At 37.4% G+C, this 17,884-nt stretch overlaps 1 protein-coding gene across 1 annotated transcript in view; it reads right to left on the reverse strand.

Moving 5' to 3' along the window:
- GAS2 (growth arrest-specific 2) overlaps nt 1-17,300 on the reverse strand; it is a gene marked incomplete at its 3' end in the record, with an annotated part of 57,918 nt that extends 40,618 nt beyond the window's left edge. Inside the window, exons 1-2 of the mRNA XM_009699258.1 lie at nt 17,128-17,300; nt 8,797-8,921 (exon numbers count right to left, since the gene is read on the reverse strand). Of these exons, the coding sequence (XP_009697560.1) occupies nt 8,797-8,921; nt 17,128-17,269 (267 nt within the window). The remainder of the gene's footprint in view (nt 1-8,796; nt 8,922-17,127) is intronic.
- Nucleotides 17,301-17,884: the final 584 nt, after the last annotated feature.

The following is a 17,884-nucleotide window of genomic DNA, read 5'->3' on the forward strand; positions in this document are numbered from 1 at the left end:
CATAAGAATTCCCTTGAGATGCAAATTCTGATTATTTCTGCAATGTCAAATAGGAGTGGAGGGAAGGGTATGCAGGAGAATTCCTACCTCAAGTTCACTGACAAGAGCAAGGCCAGTTCACACAGAGATTAATTGTGCTCCAGCCAAACAGGGGAACAAACCACGCTTTCCCAAGGACAAGAAGTGTCAGTGGGAAGAACAATCTGGAGAGACATGATGTCTCGGTGCTCCTTCCAGGACTGCGTAGCTCTGCCCCCAACACAGTGCATGGCTTAAAGTGCACCTAAAAGCTTGTAAGAAGTTCTTCAATGCATTCACCTGGAAGATGCCAAGCAGACAACCACATAATATCCTAAATTTGTTCAGAAATCTCCTCTTATGGCCTGGTGAGAAACAGAACTCTATCCTACCATGCAATCCTCCTGCAAGCAGGAAAGCTTTAGTTCTAAGAGTTATTTGCCGAGGCACATAGGGCTTGTCCATATGACCTGTTGCAGGCAAATCCTACAGTATCTGCAAGAAACCTGGTAGCAATCCAGTTGAACATGAGCTCAGCAAGCTATTGACATGTCTGAAAAAGGTATAAGGAATTCTCTAACAAACAGCTTTACAGTCTTGTGGCAATGATTCCTTCCAGATGGATTAGCACTTGTGAGTCATTTTGCAAGATTATTCTTTTCCTCTCGTATCCACATCAGTCTGCCACTACGAAGATTAATACACAAAAAGACAATGCTGTACGTTTTTTTTCCTCCTAAGTAACTGAGGGCCATATCTATGTTGTATATGATTAGAAATTGGCTCCACAAGATTTTACTGCAAAATAAAAGTCTCCAGAAAGCACAAGTGTGCAGACAAGCAAACTGCTGCCTCAGACCACAAAGAATCTGCACATAGCCTAAGCACATTCATGCAATTCTCGACTGGAAAGTCAGATTTATAACTTACAGGGAGTACCTCAACATAGCTCTGCTATAGCTGAGGACTCTTTACACTGAGCAGACAGGCTCAAGGCACCAAGCTTATAGGATACTGTTTTTGCTGGGAATCTAGTCCATCTACAGGACACAGATAACCTTGAGAAAATGAAGCCTACAGTAAAAATAAAACCACTACGTTTATTAGATCAGACTCTCAACTTGGCTATCCATGGCCTAAGAAGAATATGAAGATCCAAACAGAAAATTTATTCTTGGGTCTTTCCATTTGAACTTGAATTACACCTCCAGGCATGAAAATTTATACCTTTCCAAATCTAAAAAATAGAGAAGCAATTATCTGAATTTCTGAAAGGAAATTGTAAATTTACTAATTTTAATTACACAGCACCTCAATCACTTGTCGAGAGGAAGATTTCCTTAGGGCAGGACCTTTTCTACTTGAAGAAGAAAAATAAAGTTAGCTGTTTGGGCCAATTTTTTTCATTTTAATATCCTGAATAATTTTAATGCACACCCACTTTTTGACAACTCCAGTAAGGGAAGCTCAAAGAGTTCTGGTGCTGATTTTATAAACTACAATATCTAGCCCAAATAATTTTTTACTAGCCTCCTCCTTTTTAAGAGCCCTTCAAAAATACTGTGGTCTTTACTACTTTATTCAGGTTTAGTTAGATCTTAAACCAACTACTGAGGCTTTGAATCATGCCAAGTACAGCCTGCCTGCTGTCCACCAGCCAAGCTAGCTGTGTTGGGAAATTATTAAATATTTTCCTAGTTCTCTTCCTGGTTTGATATTTGATCAGTTTAGGTGAAAATATACTAACATGACCTGTTATACCCTCTACAGTTTGCCATATGTGCAGAGTCTTCTGTAAATAAAAATAACAATTTAACCTTACAGTATCTGCACAAGTGTCTCACCTTGTCCAAGACCTGAATGGATCTTCCTGGATTACTTACAAATGAGGGTTACAGTAGCATATGCATTTGTCATTTAACCTAAGTGATAATACATTGATGTGAAGATACAAAAGATTTTCTAAAAACAAATTTCCTCATTTCTAAATTGCTGCCAGACCCTTTGCTTTCTTTGATGATGAATGCCTTCGAGACTCACAGGCATTTGTTTCTCCTCATGAACCTCCAGGATTCTGATAATTTCTCCATTCACACAATTCCCTTCATGCAAAGGAATGATTGAAAAGATAGAACAAGTACAAACATATTTTTTGTTCTTATGACCTGTTAGCGCAATCCCAGAGCTGTTACTCAATCCCGACTCTCACTGATTTGGGAGATGAGTCAAATCCTAAACCATTGGTCCAGATTCTCTACTTTAGGAGGACTAGGCTCACTACATTTGCTTGTGGCTTCATTGCAGAGCAGACACAAAGCTCGTTGAAGCAGTAGATTCACAAGCAAAGCTCTGTCTCCTAACTACATTTAGAGAACCATGAGTTTTCCTGTTTCTTGTAAATGAGCAGAGTCAAATATCAATTTTTTCTCATAATGGGAACTACCTAATACTAATCACGGCTTACCAAATGGGGCAGCAATACTCAAAGTGCTCAAAGCACTTTACAATGCTCACAAATCAAGCCACTGTTGTACAGCGAACGGTATTCCCAGGTTACAGCTGTGGAAAATGAAAGTACAGAGACCTATTTTCCCAAAAGCAAACAATAAGCTTACAGCTGAGATGGGAAATGAACTTGGCCTTTAGTTTATAATCTTGTTCTTTTGCCACCAGCCCCTTCTTTCAGTATCGACAGAATTCAAGTCAATTCCCTGGCTTTCCAAGTCCTTTAGTTTACAGGATTCTGCCTCTACTTCCACAGATACACATAATGCTCCTTAGAAACATAAGCAACTTGAAATTTAAAACAAACTGTGAGGTTTCAGTTGTGAAACTGCTGAATTGTTTTGCCTCCGAGATCCAACTTCAATATTAGAACTTAAGGGCAAAAAACTACCAGCCCAAATAGCGGTTGAGAACTCTTAATTGTAACTGTCAAAATGCATAATGTGATTCTCAAAGTCCTCTCACTAGGCAAAAAATCTCACCTTACACAAACCTGCGTGATTCTGAAGTCAATGCTGTCAGAGTGATCTGCATCCACTAAGTATCAGACTCACGAAGTACATTTCTCAGGAGCAAGTGAAAGCTTTGGATATGGAACAACTGCAACACACACTTCAGATACTAGGACTATGAGCAAGACATGGAGAGACTCTCTTCGTGTTAAGAAATACATGAATGCGTGTGTGCAGAAATTACTGTTTCATAGACAGTTTCAGTGGAAGCGCACGTGCACATCCAAGGACAAACTTTACTCGCTGTTTTCTACACACGTTTATTTCAGTGCACATTCAGTTTAATCTTATTGATTCAGCTCCCACTGTGATTCCCATTCACAAAATGAAATGTATATTTGAATTAAACAATGTAGGACTTAAGAAATATTTCATCTGGATTTATTTTCTACTTATTTCTATTTCTTTTATAGGTCAAATCAGATCTAGATCCCAGCTTCCGGAAAATGAGGTTGAATTTTCGATTCCGATTCATTATTCAAAAGTATTTCTAAGAGAGATTTGAGTTGAGATTTATCTGATTAACCTCTGAGAACTCAGAGAAAGAGGACAATTCAGCTTCAACCAGTTTTCATTCATTTGCTGTGAAAACATTGTTTTCAGTGGAACGTTCATAAATACATAAGCAGCTTCAAGGATGGGTGGGCAGACTACTATGCCTTGCCTGTTAAAATGGTGATAACTATTAACACAATTTATTTATGTTTATTTTAAAATCTTAATTAATGGGCTTACTAAACTAAGCCCAAGCAAATGTGGGCTCTGTGCATACTGCGCATGCCTTGATGCTCTGAATTTGTTTGTACAGCTGTGAAATTCTCAAATTAACTATCTGTCACGAAAAGTAAAATACTGCCAGGAGAGCATGGAGATGAAATCCAAGTCAATGGGAGAAAATTACAAAATGGCATCCTGCGACATGAATCACTTTTACGGAATAACTCCTGCTATAATAATAAGTCTGTAGTTTCTAGACAGTAGATCATTAGCAGCAGCAGCACAGGTAGTTCCAACAACTTACTACTATACAAATCTTGAGCATTTATTAAGATTGATATCAGTCATCTCCCTGTCATTTTATAAATGTATGATTTATTTATGACTAAAATTTCCAAAAAGGGAAAAAAATGACTTCTTTGAAAATATATCATACAGTCACACCAGTCTAATACTGCTCTCCTTGTTTAAAATTTCCATTTCATTTAAAATTCAAAGTTTTGTCTGTCTGAAGCAAAGGATCAGATATAACATCAATGTTTTCAGAATCATCAGGTTTTCAAGCATGGTTTAGCTGCTTAACAATGAAGAACATTGTCTTCTGAGATTTCCAAAAGAACCTAGCACCTAACATCCTTTGAAACAAACAATTGTTAAGTGCTTCTCATCTTTAGAAACTGAAATGCTTTTAATAACTTATTGCTGAATGATTAACTAATCAAACACCACAAGGTTAGAGAGCTAGCTTTGTGGAGGACACACTGAGCACCTACTATGATACCCAAAAGTGTCTACTACAGCATTAAGCTCGGAAGGGCAATGAGCAGAAACTGCGTAAACGGCACCAGAGGCTGCCAAACTCCAGTGCTCTCAGTCACGTGTTACTCCCCTGGATAATAGACACCAAAGCAGAGTGTGACTCAGGTGCTATTTTTAGCTGCAGGGATTCAGTCCTAAAGAGGCATCTTATACAGAAACAAAAAACACAAATCTAATTTAAAATAATTTCTTCGAAGTTTGACCCTTGTGAAAGGATAGATTTGCCCAAGTCCATCTGCACAACCAGCAAGATATTCAGCCCCAAGAAGCAATAACACACAGAACACGAGTGACCCTGCTGGGTCAGCTGAAGGTTCATCTGAACCAGATGAAGACTGGCCATAAGTATCTAGGGAAGACTGAGACCACAGAAAACTTGTTACACCTCTCAAATACCTTCTCAAGCTCCAACCACTTTCAGCTATGGGGACTTCCTCATCTAGATGGACTTCTTGTGTATTCAGCCTTCCAAGAGATCTCTCTTCCATTACCTTATTCAGTGTTTTCTTGAACTCAGGTAAACTAACACTTATTGGCAAGATATTTCCAACCGGTTCATATACAAGGACCCTGTTTCGTTTGTTTGGCTCCTACTAGTTTCACTTGATGTCCCATAGTTTTTGTACAGAAAAGACTAAATATCTACCTGGGTTTGGTACAAATCCCTGGGTTTGCAGGTTCCATCATATGCCCCCATGCTACCTCCTTCCACACTGAAGAATCATAACCTACTCAAGTCACTCGTAAAAAGCTACTCCATCGATCTCCTTCATTCATAAAAAGTTACTCCTTACTTCATTGCCTTCCTCTGACTCTTAAGGAAAGAAGACTTGACTTTTGCATCGCACACCTTTTAGTCTCCTTTTCAGTTTCTTAAAGTTGTATTCCCAAGTCACATTACCAGTAGTTTCCTAACTCTTTGGAAAATGTCCCCAGTATCCACAAGCATCTCCACATGACTGAAAAAGGAACTGTTTATATCAATACCACTACCTTCCAGATTAGGAAAATACAGTTATTTTGGGAGGCACAACTCTTTTGGTTTATGCTTTCCACACTCAAAAAGGCTGGCCTAGGGGGTCCCTGAAAGCTGAAGAAAGTTCAGTCCTCCCTAATAAGAAAGGAAACGATACAGTTTTGTGAAGAAACAAACTTCAAAACCAGCAGTGACTAGAAACATATTGCACAAGCAGTTAACCCAGAAGAAATAGGATTTAACCTCTGCCATTCTGTCAAGTATTGCAATAGGAACTTAAGAATTATGGAAAACAACTGATGAGCCAGTGTATGCAATATTAGTTTTTAACATCTTCTTATATGTGTTGCTATAGCTGCTAAACTGGCCAGACAGCCCCAAAAGGCTGCACAAGTGAATTCATGATCAGTAGTACATATCAAGCAGAACAGGGTATCTCATCTTCCTCTAAGACAAAACTAAAATGAAAATATTTTATGGAGCTTTGCCATTGAGGAAGTAGTTCACATACAAGGAAAAACTTCCATTTATGAAAACAGACCAAATCGTCAAGCTTGTGGAGGGACTTAGTAATACACTACCCCCCCCCCCCCCCATTATCTATAGCCTTATCCTGTCCCCCTCACTCAGCTGCAACCTGGTGCTGCCTGCAAACTGATCTTTCTGGTAGCTACTCATTTTACATCAGTCTGCTTCTATCTAAAAAAATTAAAAGTTACCTATGTGGATAGAAAAGCATGTTATCTATTTTGATAGAGACTAAACTCTACAGGAAACAGCAGCTTCTTCCAGCTGCCACTGAAGTCACCAGGGCACCTGGGTGAAAGACCATAATGTTTCTGTTTTCCTGCGCACACAGAAATGGTCAAATGGCTTCAAAATTCCACATGTATTATTAACAGAGTGCACAATAATGATTCAGAGGAGGATTGTGGAATTCTTACTATGCTAAATTTCATACATTATAATCTTGTTATAAATTTCCTTGGCACCACAAGTCAGATTTTCCAATGCGTAGAGTAGTCCTATTGCCTAGGACTGCTACATAGGGAATTAAAATCCGAAAGGATTAATAGCTCCCTAATAGCCTACAATGACACAAATCTATTACTCTGCCATTTCTTTGAATTCTTACTATACTAAGTATGAAATAACATACATTGAGAAAATAGCAGTGGAGCAGAATTTTTTCCTTTTAATTGCACTGCTGTTATACCAGTTTGACAAATAAAAGACCAACAAGTCTACGTAATTACAACATATGGGATTACAAATGTCTAATTGGCTTCTAATGTAACTTAGGTTCAAAAAAAGGGAATCAGCTAATTGAAGTAAGGAAGGCCACATTCTCAGCTGAGGAAGTTAATACAAGAAAGGAGGTATGCACCTTCAGTGATAAAACATTGGTACGTTTCTGGGTTATCTTTCCAAATGGTAGCTCTTCCCAAATGAGCCACCATCAGACAAAAGTCTGATGATACGAAAAAACCCAAACAAACCAACCAAAAAAAAAACCACATGCCACCACCAAAGCCCCCAAAAGCAGTAGCTAGATATCTAACAAAAACATATTGTTTGAATTTCTAAATATTCACTGGAACTTTGTAGTGGAATTTATGAATATTAATTTTCCTGAGAATTTTATATTAAATAGACATGGCTTTCCGAGACGTCAGTCTGTAAAAAAATGCTCTATGCTTTGTGATTTAATTGATTTTCTAGTACACCAGCTAGGCAAGATATGAAAAGGGAATGTTTTAGAACTATGTAACCAAGTTTACCTTTTGGGTATTCACTGAATCTTTTAGTAGTTTTTGTCAATAACGGTACCTTTTGTTTGTTTGTTTGTTAAGGGAAAACACCAAAGCAACAAGTAACCCTTCTTTCTGCCTAGCTAGGTCTTAGGCTCAATCAAAATGACTGCCATAAGCGTTTTCTCAACTTGGGAGCTACCATGACACTAGCAGGCCACAACTTCGGTGAAGACAAGCTGGACCATATTATAAAGAGGAACTCAGAAGTTATCCAGTACTTCTACTAACCAAACCCTGATTACAACTTGAAATATGAAACATGAGTTCCAGCTGTCTTTTCCTCCTTTGTGGAGGAAGGTTTCCTTCCTTCTCTACTTTAGTTCTTATCTTTCTTCCCAGATATCTCCTCCTTTTTCTTCAGGAAAAAAAAAAAAAACCACAAAGCAAGCAAACAATGCCGCCCCTGCACCCCCTCAACCCATAGAAGGTTAAAAATTATTAAATAAACAAAATCTGCTTTCAATTAAATAAGTAAAATCTGCTTTCATCCAGACAATTTCTTCTGCAACAACAATTATGAGCTTGGAACCAAGAAAAACAACTTACACAGCTGCAGCTGACACAAGGCTGTCAGTTCTCAGAACTGCTGATAAAATTTATGCTGTGCTCTAATTTTTGTTACAGACTAGTTATGAAAACATCAGGGATAGAGGACGCATTATGTGATTTCTGCTCTCGAGCTCTTTTTTACCTGCTGTGTATTTGCTTGTTTTAGCTTTAAAGGAAGATGCATCTGAATTCAACAAGAAAAATAAAAACAGTTTCACAGTAAATGCACTAATGCAAGTGTCAACCATTTAATTTAACTTCTCCCAGAAAGAAACCTGCTGCACTCTTGAATTTCTCCCAATAAGACTGTCCTATAAACATCATTTAAATGAAAGGGTGGTTGCGGTCAAGTAAGATCTTAACCTGATCTTTGCAAAGCTCTTCAGTATCTTCTGAAGATTCCAATTTTTCCCCATCATCCGTGCAACTCTTTACTGAAATCCTTCCAGTACACCAACAGGACCTTTAAACTCAATTCACCAAAATTAACTATAGAATTTTATTAGTGGCCTCCCTAGAGCTGTTTATGGAGGAAAAGGCACCTCCCACAGCTACTTAATATTCCCCTTGCAAATAAATACAAGGATCACATTTTCTCTATTAGCTACCACATCACACTGCTAGATCTTGTTCTATGTCTTATCCTCCACATGTTACAAGTCATTTTTTGAGTAACTGCCTCTCATAGTTACCTTAACAATTACCCAAGAAGTATTAACTCCCTCAATTTTATGTTGTAATTTTTCTACACAGAGCAATTACCTCCCTGCCCATTTACAGAGCCTCCATAAATGAAATCTCTTAACTGCACAAAAAAGTTCAGTACCAGAACAGTCAGATACCTCAGATACTGATAATACATGCTAGAACATTTACTGACACTTACTTTGCCAGGCTTGTTTGTATCAAAGCTGTTTTCTTTAAATTTCTCCTGCAGGGTCTCAGCTAACCGACAAAGCAAGGCACCGTTATCCAATTTCTCCATAAAGGTTTCTGCTGTTATTTCTCTACCTGAACAGCAAACAGAAAGTTAACATGGCAGAAAGTGTGCAATAGTATAGACTGCATTTGTGTCAAAAGAGAAATCAATAGAAATCTTGACAACAATTTGAATTATGCTTTAACTGAAAAACTTGCATTACTTTGAATATTTAGCGAATAACCTCACTACTACTTTAATGGTAGGCATACAGCAAATTATCCAGAAATAACATGCTTTCTTTGGGAAGACGTGCTATTTGAAAAATAATTCTAGCATCTCTCATTTTATTTATGAAATTCTGGTGCTTTTAACATAGTGTTTTAAAAGACAGAGAACAGCAGGCAAATGTTTTACACCAGTATGCATGGGTAGCTATAGCATAAGAGTTGTTAATGCTACTGCAGCTTATTTTGTAACAGAAGTAGAAAAACATGTCAAGGAGAGGATTGTACTTTTTTAAACAGACTTCAAGACTTGATCCTGCAAGAAGCTGACAAGATACTACAGTGACTGCAATGCTCCTTTGGAAGAGCTTTTTCAGAAGTAAAGCTAGGTACATAAAAAAAAGGGAGAGGGTGAAATTTCATGTTATGTATCTACTTGCCACAGAGATTAAAATTTTCACCCAAAGAACAAAGCCAAAATACTCCGATTTCAAATATATCAATTATTATCACGCTAAATGATGCCGTTCTTCAGCTGCCACAGATCATCCTCCCTGGCTACAGCAGACCAGACGCCCTTCCATTATACCATAATGACATCCTCCTGGCAGAGGAGATGACAAGACTCCCACGATGAGACGTGCATTCTGACCAGGCTGGGCAGGCCAGATTAGAAAGAAATCACTTACCACTCTAGACTAAACTTCCAGGATCCTAACATCATTCCCAGGTAAAAATATTCCTATTTCTTATTGAAAGTTTTCCATTTTCACATTTGTACTGGAAAATTTGCCTTCTCTTTGGACAATTTTTTGACTAGCAGCTGTATTTTTCAGCCTTCCTAACTTCTACTAATATCAAGAGAGCATCAAGGACTAATTCTTGCTCTTCCTATTAAGACAGGATTTATTTATTTTTGATGATATTTATATATGTCATTTGGGAACAGGAATAACACTATGAACTCAGTTTTCATAGGCTATTACACAGTCATCATCAGTAAGAAGTCTACACTTCAAAAAAAATTAAAAAAACTGAAGTGAGAGTGGTTCCTCAGCCCATCCAAATCCACTCCTGCTACTAAAAACTGGTTTGTTTGCAAGCAGGACAATAGGCAGAAGTCTGCCCACGGCTCGTTGGGGTTTTTTGCCACAGATTTTTGCCCAATAAGCAGCTGCCTGACTAAACCAGGTGGGGTTTTTTGTTTGTTTTTCTAGTTAGTTTGGGGAAATTTATTTTCCATTATATTTAATTAAATAAATAAATAATATTTAAGTAAATTAAATTAATTAAATAAATATTTATTAATCTGTTTAGAACAGGTTCACAACATTTTTTTTTGCTCAAAAACACCCAGGAAAAATAGATTTAGAAAAAAGAAGTAAAGCTTTTCTATACCTTTTCACTCAAAAGAGAGGGGAAAACTAACACTCAAAAGTAACAGAAATGAAGCAGATAATCAAAAATTAATATCATACTTCTGCAATATATTGCTGGTACATTGTAATCTGACAGTCAATGTCACTTAGAACACTGAAGATACCAGTATTATAAAGCAACAGGATTACAAAAATGCTAAAGGAAAGCTGATTTCTTTAGGCCCTTGCCTGAAAACTGTAAGATAGTTCAGCATACTTTGGGCAAAACGTTGTGAGTCTTCAGTTTGATCAGTTAAAAATCAAAGACTAAGATAAAGATCTTTGCAGCAAATCATACAGTAAACAACAGTACAACTTATATTTCTGGTTGAAGTTAAACTTACTCTTTTCTAACATATTTCTACTTCAGAAATGTATGTTTAATGTGAAGGCTTTTTCCCCTTTTTATTCTCCCTTAATTCTCTCTGCCATATAGCCCACTTTATAGCTCCTGTATGCTTAAATGACTTCTCCAGGCAAAAAAAGCAGTAGCAGCAGCAGCACCGCAGACAGTCAGTGGTAGCTTGTGCATAACTGATGACATTTTATCAGTGCCTCCAGCTCAGCTGAAGCCAGGACTGAAACTTTAATAGCCCACAGATAGAAAAATTGAACATCTCAGCACCTCAAAAGCCCTCATCACTGTTCTAGCCTACATATTTTCTCATTTGCCCCATCAGCGTTTTTGGCAAGAGGTATAAAGCCATTAGAAAGCCAAATTTGAAAAATGACTATGTTGTAGGAACTGCCTTATTTTTAATAGAGTATTGCATTTTATAATAGACTCATTTTCCTCTAAAATATTTATTTCAAATATTTTTTTACGCTACTCGAGATTTTTATTTCATTTTGGAAAGCATAATTTTTCACACAGGTAAAAGAAAAATCATATTCTACATATCTATTCTGTCCTATGATTTATAGATTTATTATTTCACTGGTCAAGCATTAAAATACCTAAAACCTATTTAGAGGTATTTTCTCTTTACACAGACATGGAAAAATTCTTCTATCTTCTTCTGCTAACAATATGTTTAAGCTATTTTAAATGCTGAATTGCATTAGCAGTTTGGTCACTGCGTATTGTACACTAAGCTGGAGTATTTTAGTTCTGTTCCCTTTTATGAAAGCTGAAAGAATGAGTTTTGCATTGAACATCTGTATCCAATGAAAAATATATTAGGTGTCAGCTTTCAATTCACTGTATTTTATGGCTCCAAAAGGTGGCATTTCTTTGCTAAAACAGACACTGTGACATATTTAACAGTTGAAATGTATTGATTCAAATGAGAGTAATGTTCATAGCCTGAGGAAAAAAATGGCTCTGTACATTTGTATGGAAAAAACATTAAACTCCATTAAAAATGTATAACTCCCCCTATAATTACAAGAAAGCAGTTGCAATGTTTTTATAGAATGGAAATAACATTAAGCATAATAAAAAAACAACACTAAAAGTATGAAAAAAAAACAAACACAAAACAGGAATACGAAGACTTTCTTAAACCACGCAAGCACTGCTTACCCACTCTTTACTGCAACCACCAGATGCCCCTTAAAAAGACAAACAGTTATACCTGAACACCTACCACTTGGAAACTGTGGGCAGCTATCTATACGGCCACCCAGTCCTGGGGGTCCTAAGGCAACCAGACTGGGAGGTCTATGAACGAATAACTAAGATGACTCCATGTCCAGGGTGTGTGCCGAAGAGGTCGAAGATAAAGCATTCCCTATGGGCCGTCTCAGACAATCAGAGCCTTCAGAAGAAGGCAGAGACTCAAAGATTAAAACAAAGTACCAAAATCTAGTTGGTTCCTCTATTATTGCACTGAACAATTCCACACTTAGTTTAATGACTACAATGCAAGGCACTGACTCCAGCCTCACAACTAGCTGATCGACTATTTCAATTGTATGCTTCCGTGATAACACAAAACTACTAGTTTACAAATAGAAACATTTCACTCATGTCAATCTCTGAACCAGATCGGTAGAAGGATGGGCTTCTACAATACTGAGGCACCAGTGGAACAACTCCTCCTCATCCTGTCAAGTTGTGTGGCATTTAAACCCAAGATAACAAAATGCAATAAAAATAAAGAAAACAAAGGCCAATGATTTCATGCATATGCAAAACTGGTTCTTTTCTAATAAGGCTACTCTGTTTCCTACAATAGCTGACAGCAAAAGAAATAGTTTTGATAGCATTGAGACGTTATCACTTACTTGAAATGGGTCATATAAACAATCCCAAAGGCATGTTGATACTAAAGAAAATTATAAAGCCACTCAACTAAATAAGAAACTGCATCAGTGCCAGCAGAATCACTAGAATCAGAATCAGCATCATGAATGACTTGATATTCAGATATTTAAAAACTGCACTTCCCACTGGCTTGAGCTGAACATGCTGATGTCAAAAATAAAGGTACTGCTACAGAATCCTCTTAGGCAGCAAGATGAGCAAAAACACTGAGCTGAAGCATGTTTTGCTTTAATTCAGACTCAAAGAAAGTCAGTTTTCTTGCAGAAGACTTTATGCCTCTTTCAACACACCTTTAAATTCCAAGCCTGGTCTTCAACTCAATGCCTCTCCTAATATCCTCATCTCTCTCTGTTCCTTTTCTCCAAGCCTACTTCACTTTTGCACCCAAGCAACTTTGACAGGCCTCATACAACATGCAATGTTTACATGTCCAATTCTTCAGTGTCTTGCATTCTCCAGCTCCTTACCTATGAGCTTCTGAAGCCCAGAAAAGTCTGTTAGGAAGACGCCTCAGCACTGAAACCTTGGAGCCCAGACAGGTGCCCAGGGCTCATCTTACAGGTCTATACCATGGTCCCACGTGCTAAATGAAACTGGATGGAATAAACAACAATATAACCCTCTGCAGCCAGTAAATAGGCTAGGGGAATGGTAAAAAAATATCAGAGCTCTACACAATAGCCACAGGGGAAACAGAGAAACCATCCCTCTGTACCTGTCCTAAACTACAGACTGGTGATGAGGCCCACTCCTCCTGATGTCAGCCCTTTCGCTTCTGCAGACAAACAAGAGAAACCAAGGCAGTAATGGAGAGTACAGCAGACAAGCAAACTCTATTTGCTTTCAGATTGCCATTTTGCTTCTGCTAGAAGATTACTATGGCCCAACTGTGCTAATTCCCGTGTGAAGCTCGCTCAAGGCAGAGCAGAAGTTTTCAGTATCCACAAGAGCATTCTACTAAAATAAGTATATACATAATCTACAAAATTTGGTGTGTGTCAGCAGTGAAAGCATTGCCAAGTGCCTCATTGGCTCTATACATAATAAAAACAGCGCTGAGAGGTGCTCATGATTTGCAAGACAATTGGGTCAACACATCTCCTTAACTTTGCCACTGCAAGGATCTCTCCACTGAGCCACCAGAGCTCAGCAGAGGGAAGTGAGGGTGAGACACAACATCCATAGCTCCACTCTTCCTCTCCAGCACACAAACCCTAACCCCCGCAACGCTAACCTGTCCCACTTTGAGAATGCTATCATGTACAATATTGTATGAGTTAATCCCTTCTGACACATCGATTTCATCTGCAATGTCCTTTTTCCAGCCCCCAGAATACAGGCAGCTAAAATCTATTCAGCAATGGAGCTGTAATGACAAACTGTCCTCTCAGAAGCTCTGAGTTTCTCTGACATGGTTCCAGAAATCAGTAGCAAAATGCATGCAAAAGTACTAGTGATTACGAAAAAAAAAAAACAACACAACAATGTCCATGCTGAAGTAGAATAAAATGTCCAAAGTCTCAGGGTTAAAAATTCTTACAGGGTTATTTTCTAGCTACACCATGTATCTCAGTCTTCCAACTTATCATTCAGGTAAGGTCAAATTCTAGCTATGCCTAATTTCCATCTAATATCAAAACCTTTCAATCATATTATACAGTGCAATATCTTTCTAATGTTTTCCAGTTTGTAACTTTGAACGCACAGCAGGGTTTACTGTTGCAAAACCGTCACCATTTTAACTTCCACTAACACTGTGTAGGATACATTGGACTCTCCACAAAAATTTCCAAAAACACCATCAGTTGATCAAGATACCTCAAAGAGATTCAGCCCTACTCTTGCCTAAAATACTTTTTTTTAAAATCTACATTTCTTTGAAAGGATTATGTGTCCTTATTGAGTTATATGACAAATGAATGACCAAAATATAGATGAAATAAAACATGAACCAACATGGCAAAATGAAATTAAATGCATATTAATTTTCTTTATAAATTGAGAAATCCTATTGCATTAAAATAGGCATAAAAACACTTAGTGTGAGCGCCACACAAGTTACAGTACAGAGCAAACTTGGGTGTGGATACACAGAATATTATCTGCTCTGTGTTATATGCACATTCATGTCCATGAAAATCTGCTGACCATTAATGTAAAGTACATTACTTCTCTTATGGAGGAAAAAAAAACACCACAAAACACAAAAAGAAATTAAACAAAAAGGAGTCTTGTGTATCCTTTCATCCTTTTGGATGCTGAAACTGAGAGAGTACAAACAGTTTTTTACAACAAGGTAACAGAATGCTATAAATTCATACCTATTTTATCGTACAGCAACATCCTCATGTGTCCCTCCTCTCATTAAAGTTAACCTAAATTATAATTAAATCAAATTTGAATCCTGAGTAAATACATCTATATGAATATTAATTACTTTAATTCAGTTACACTTAATTTATTTTGAATGCAGATTTTAACTTAATTGAATTATTAATTTGAATAACAATGTCTACACAGGAATTCAAAGCAGTGTAACAAATCACTATAATTTCAGTTCTTCAGGACAAACTCTTGAGAAAAGAAGAGCTTGGTGTGAGAAGGTGTCAGGGAATGCATTAAGCAAGTGAACTGTGTATGCTGCTTAATTAAAAGAAGGTTGTGCCCATTTAGTTCTGCAGTGCAGAATTTGGTGTCCATATGAAAAATCAGATTTTTAATTACAGTTGGCATTTCAGAACCTCCTGCTGGTTGCTACTTTCTTGCTAAAAAAAGTGACCTCATTCCTAAACTTGTCACTGTGAGAACTCTGTCATGAACTGCAAACAAGCTTCTATTTGTTTTAGAGTGGTTCACTAAAACTTCAATGTTTAAAACATCTAAACAATATATTAAATCCTTAATGGAAAATGCTTCTTCTGATTCAAAAAACAGTCTATTGGATTGCTGTCTTGTGGTAATTGGAATGAAAAGTCAGGATTTCTAGATTTTGTTCTGGCATTGTCTAGACAATTTTATATTCAAAACTCATTAATTTACACGGACGTACCACACAAAGATGTAATTTATAACAAGTGCCACTTTTGCAGTTGTGGATTCATAACTATTCCAACTCCAAAATGGGTATTGCCTACCTGCAAAATACTGTGTTCTGGCATTCTACTGACACTGTACTTATTGACCACACCTCTCACAACACAGTGATACTCCCCTTCCTCTTAAAAAAAAGGAAATACAGCGATGCGGAAAATGCAGATGAAAGGCACTAGATATACTGTATTATTACATGATATCACTGACACAGTTCAGCTACAGCATTTGCCAAGACAAGATACTGCCTATGGCTCACCAGAATAGACTTACAGAAAAAAACAAAAAACAAAACAAAACAAAACCAAAGACCAAAAACCCCCAAACCCACACAAACCAAATTTAAAAACACTTATCCAAATTTTCCTCCAAAATAACGCCAATGAAAGTTTCATGTAAACATCACCTCCTCTGAAATATTTTTCTCCTTTTTGTTTAATGAAAGGATCTGCTGGCATGTTTCCCTTAGGATGCAGTGATGTGTAAGTCATGTATTTCTTCGGTAGAATCCTTTGGACTTACAGAGATCACACAAAAGCCATTTTCCCCCGAATGCCCTCAACAAACAACACAGTATTTCCTGGTACATAGTTTCTAAATTCCACTTTCTTGAATGAGTCATATATCCTAAAGAACTATCTTTCTCTTTCCTGCCAGGGACATATTCTCATTGGCTCCTCTTCAAGTGTACCTGATTTTTTTCTTGGCTTTTGGTTGGCATCCTCTTTCATCGACAACATGTTTTGGCTTCACACACCAAGACGTACAGCTGCAACCAGTAAATCCCCAGGTCCCAGCTGCAGCCACTAGGTCAGACCCCTCTATGCAGAAGCTTCCACAAGTTTTAGCGTGCATTGCCTTGGGCAGCAATTATCAATCACGAGACTGCTTGGTCAGCAAAGAACTACTTAATGGCTCCTTCCGTTCAAGACAATGAGTACATCCACACGACCAATAAAAATGGGAGATGTAGCTGATGGCAGTAATTAGCACCATTCAGCTTAACGGTATTAATACAGAAAACATGCAAAAGAACATTTAAAAGAAAATTTGAGGGAAAATAAACATGAAATTAATAATAAAGTTCAATTATGCCACTCACAGAAACACTGTGGAGGCAAATTACTTACTAGCTTTTCTGACCTTGCTAACAGTTGCACTATGTGGAGGTAGCTACCTAAGCATAACTACCTTTATTTTTGAAACGCAAAGTCTGAAGGACTGAATTCCCAGCTAACAGCATATAGAGGTCTCTTACTGCCCAGTATCTGCATTCCATCCTATTGTATCTTACCCAGTAGGTTTGTGAGCCACAGGGCCAAATCCTCTTTCATCGGCAACAAGTTGGCCTCATGTCTACTTGCAAGCCACTGGCTGTATTGATGCATATCAGAGAGGCCAGGCCCACGTGCCTTCGGGCTCAGAGCAGTGCACATTGCTTATCCGCTTGTTGTACCTGTTATATTATACATATTAAAAAAAAAAAAAAAAAGTATGTCATTATACCAAATAAAGTTTCATGGGTTCTGTTTTTAGAATTGTAGAAGATAACAATAGTAACTATGATTCTAATAAATTAGATGTCAGACAAACAGATGTGGATCTAACACATAAATACAACATTGATGACTGACGTTTTGGTTTGTTAATGGATCACAGTGCAAGTGATTAAATCACACCGATAAACGCCAACTTCATTTGTACTCACCAAGCTACACACATAGCCAAATATTCTGCAAGGAATGATTAAAATCAAATCCAAACAAACATTATACACAAAGTTAACAACTCACTACGGTGCCCAATCCAATATCCATTCAAAATAAATGGAAAGTTTCAGAGATTTTTGGATCAGGCCCAAGAAAAACACAGGAACAACTGAGTTATGCTACTACAGCAAACTTACTAACAATTAACAAGTGCAGTTACCAAATGAAATCAGTCTATTCTACAGCTTTAGAATAATTACAGAAAAAAAAAAAAAACCCAACGCCACACCAAATATATTTACTGAATGGCATTATTTCTTCAGAAAGCCGCACAACAGCTAG

Source organism: Cariama cristata, unplaced genomic scaffold (assembly GCF_000690535.1).
Source record: "Cariama cristata isolate BGI_N322 unplaced genomic scaffold, ASM69053v1 scaffold30014, whole genome shotgun sequence".
NCBI lineage: Eukaryota > Metazoa > Chordata > Aves > Cariamiformes > Cariamidae > Cariama > Cariama cristata.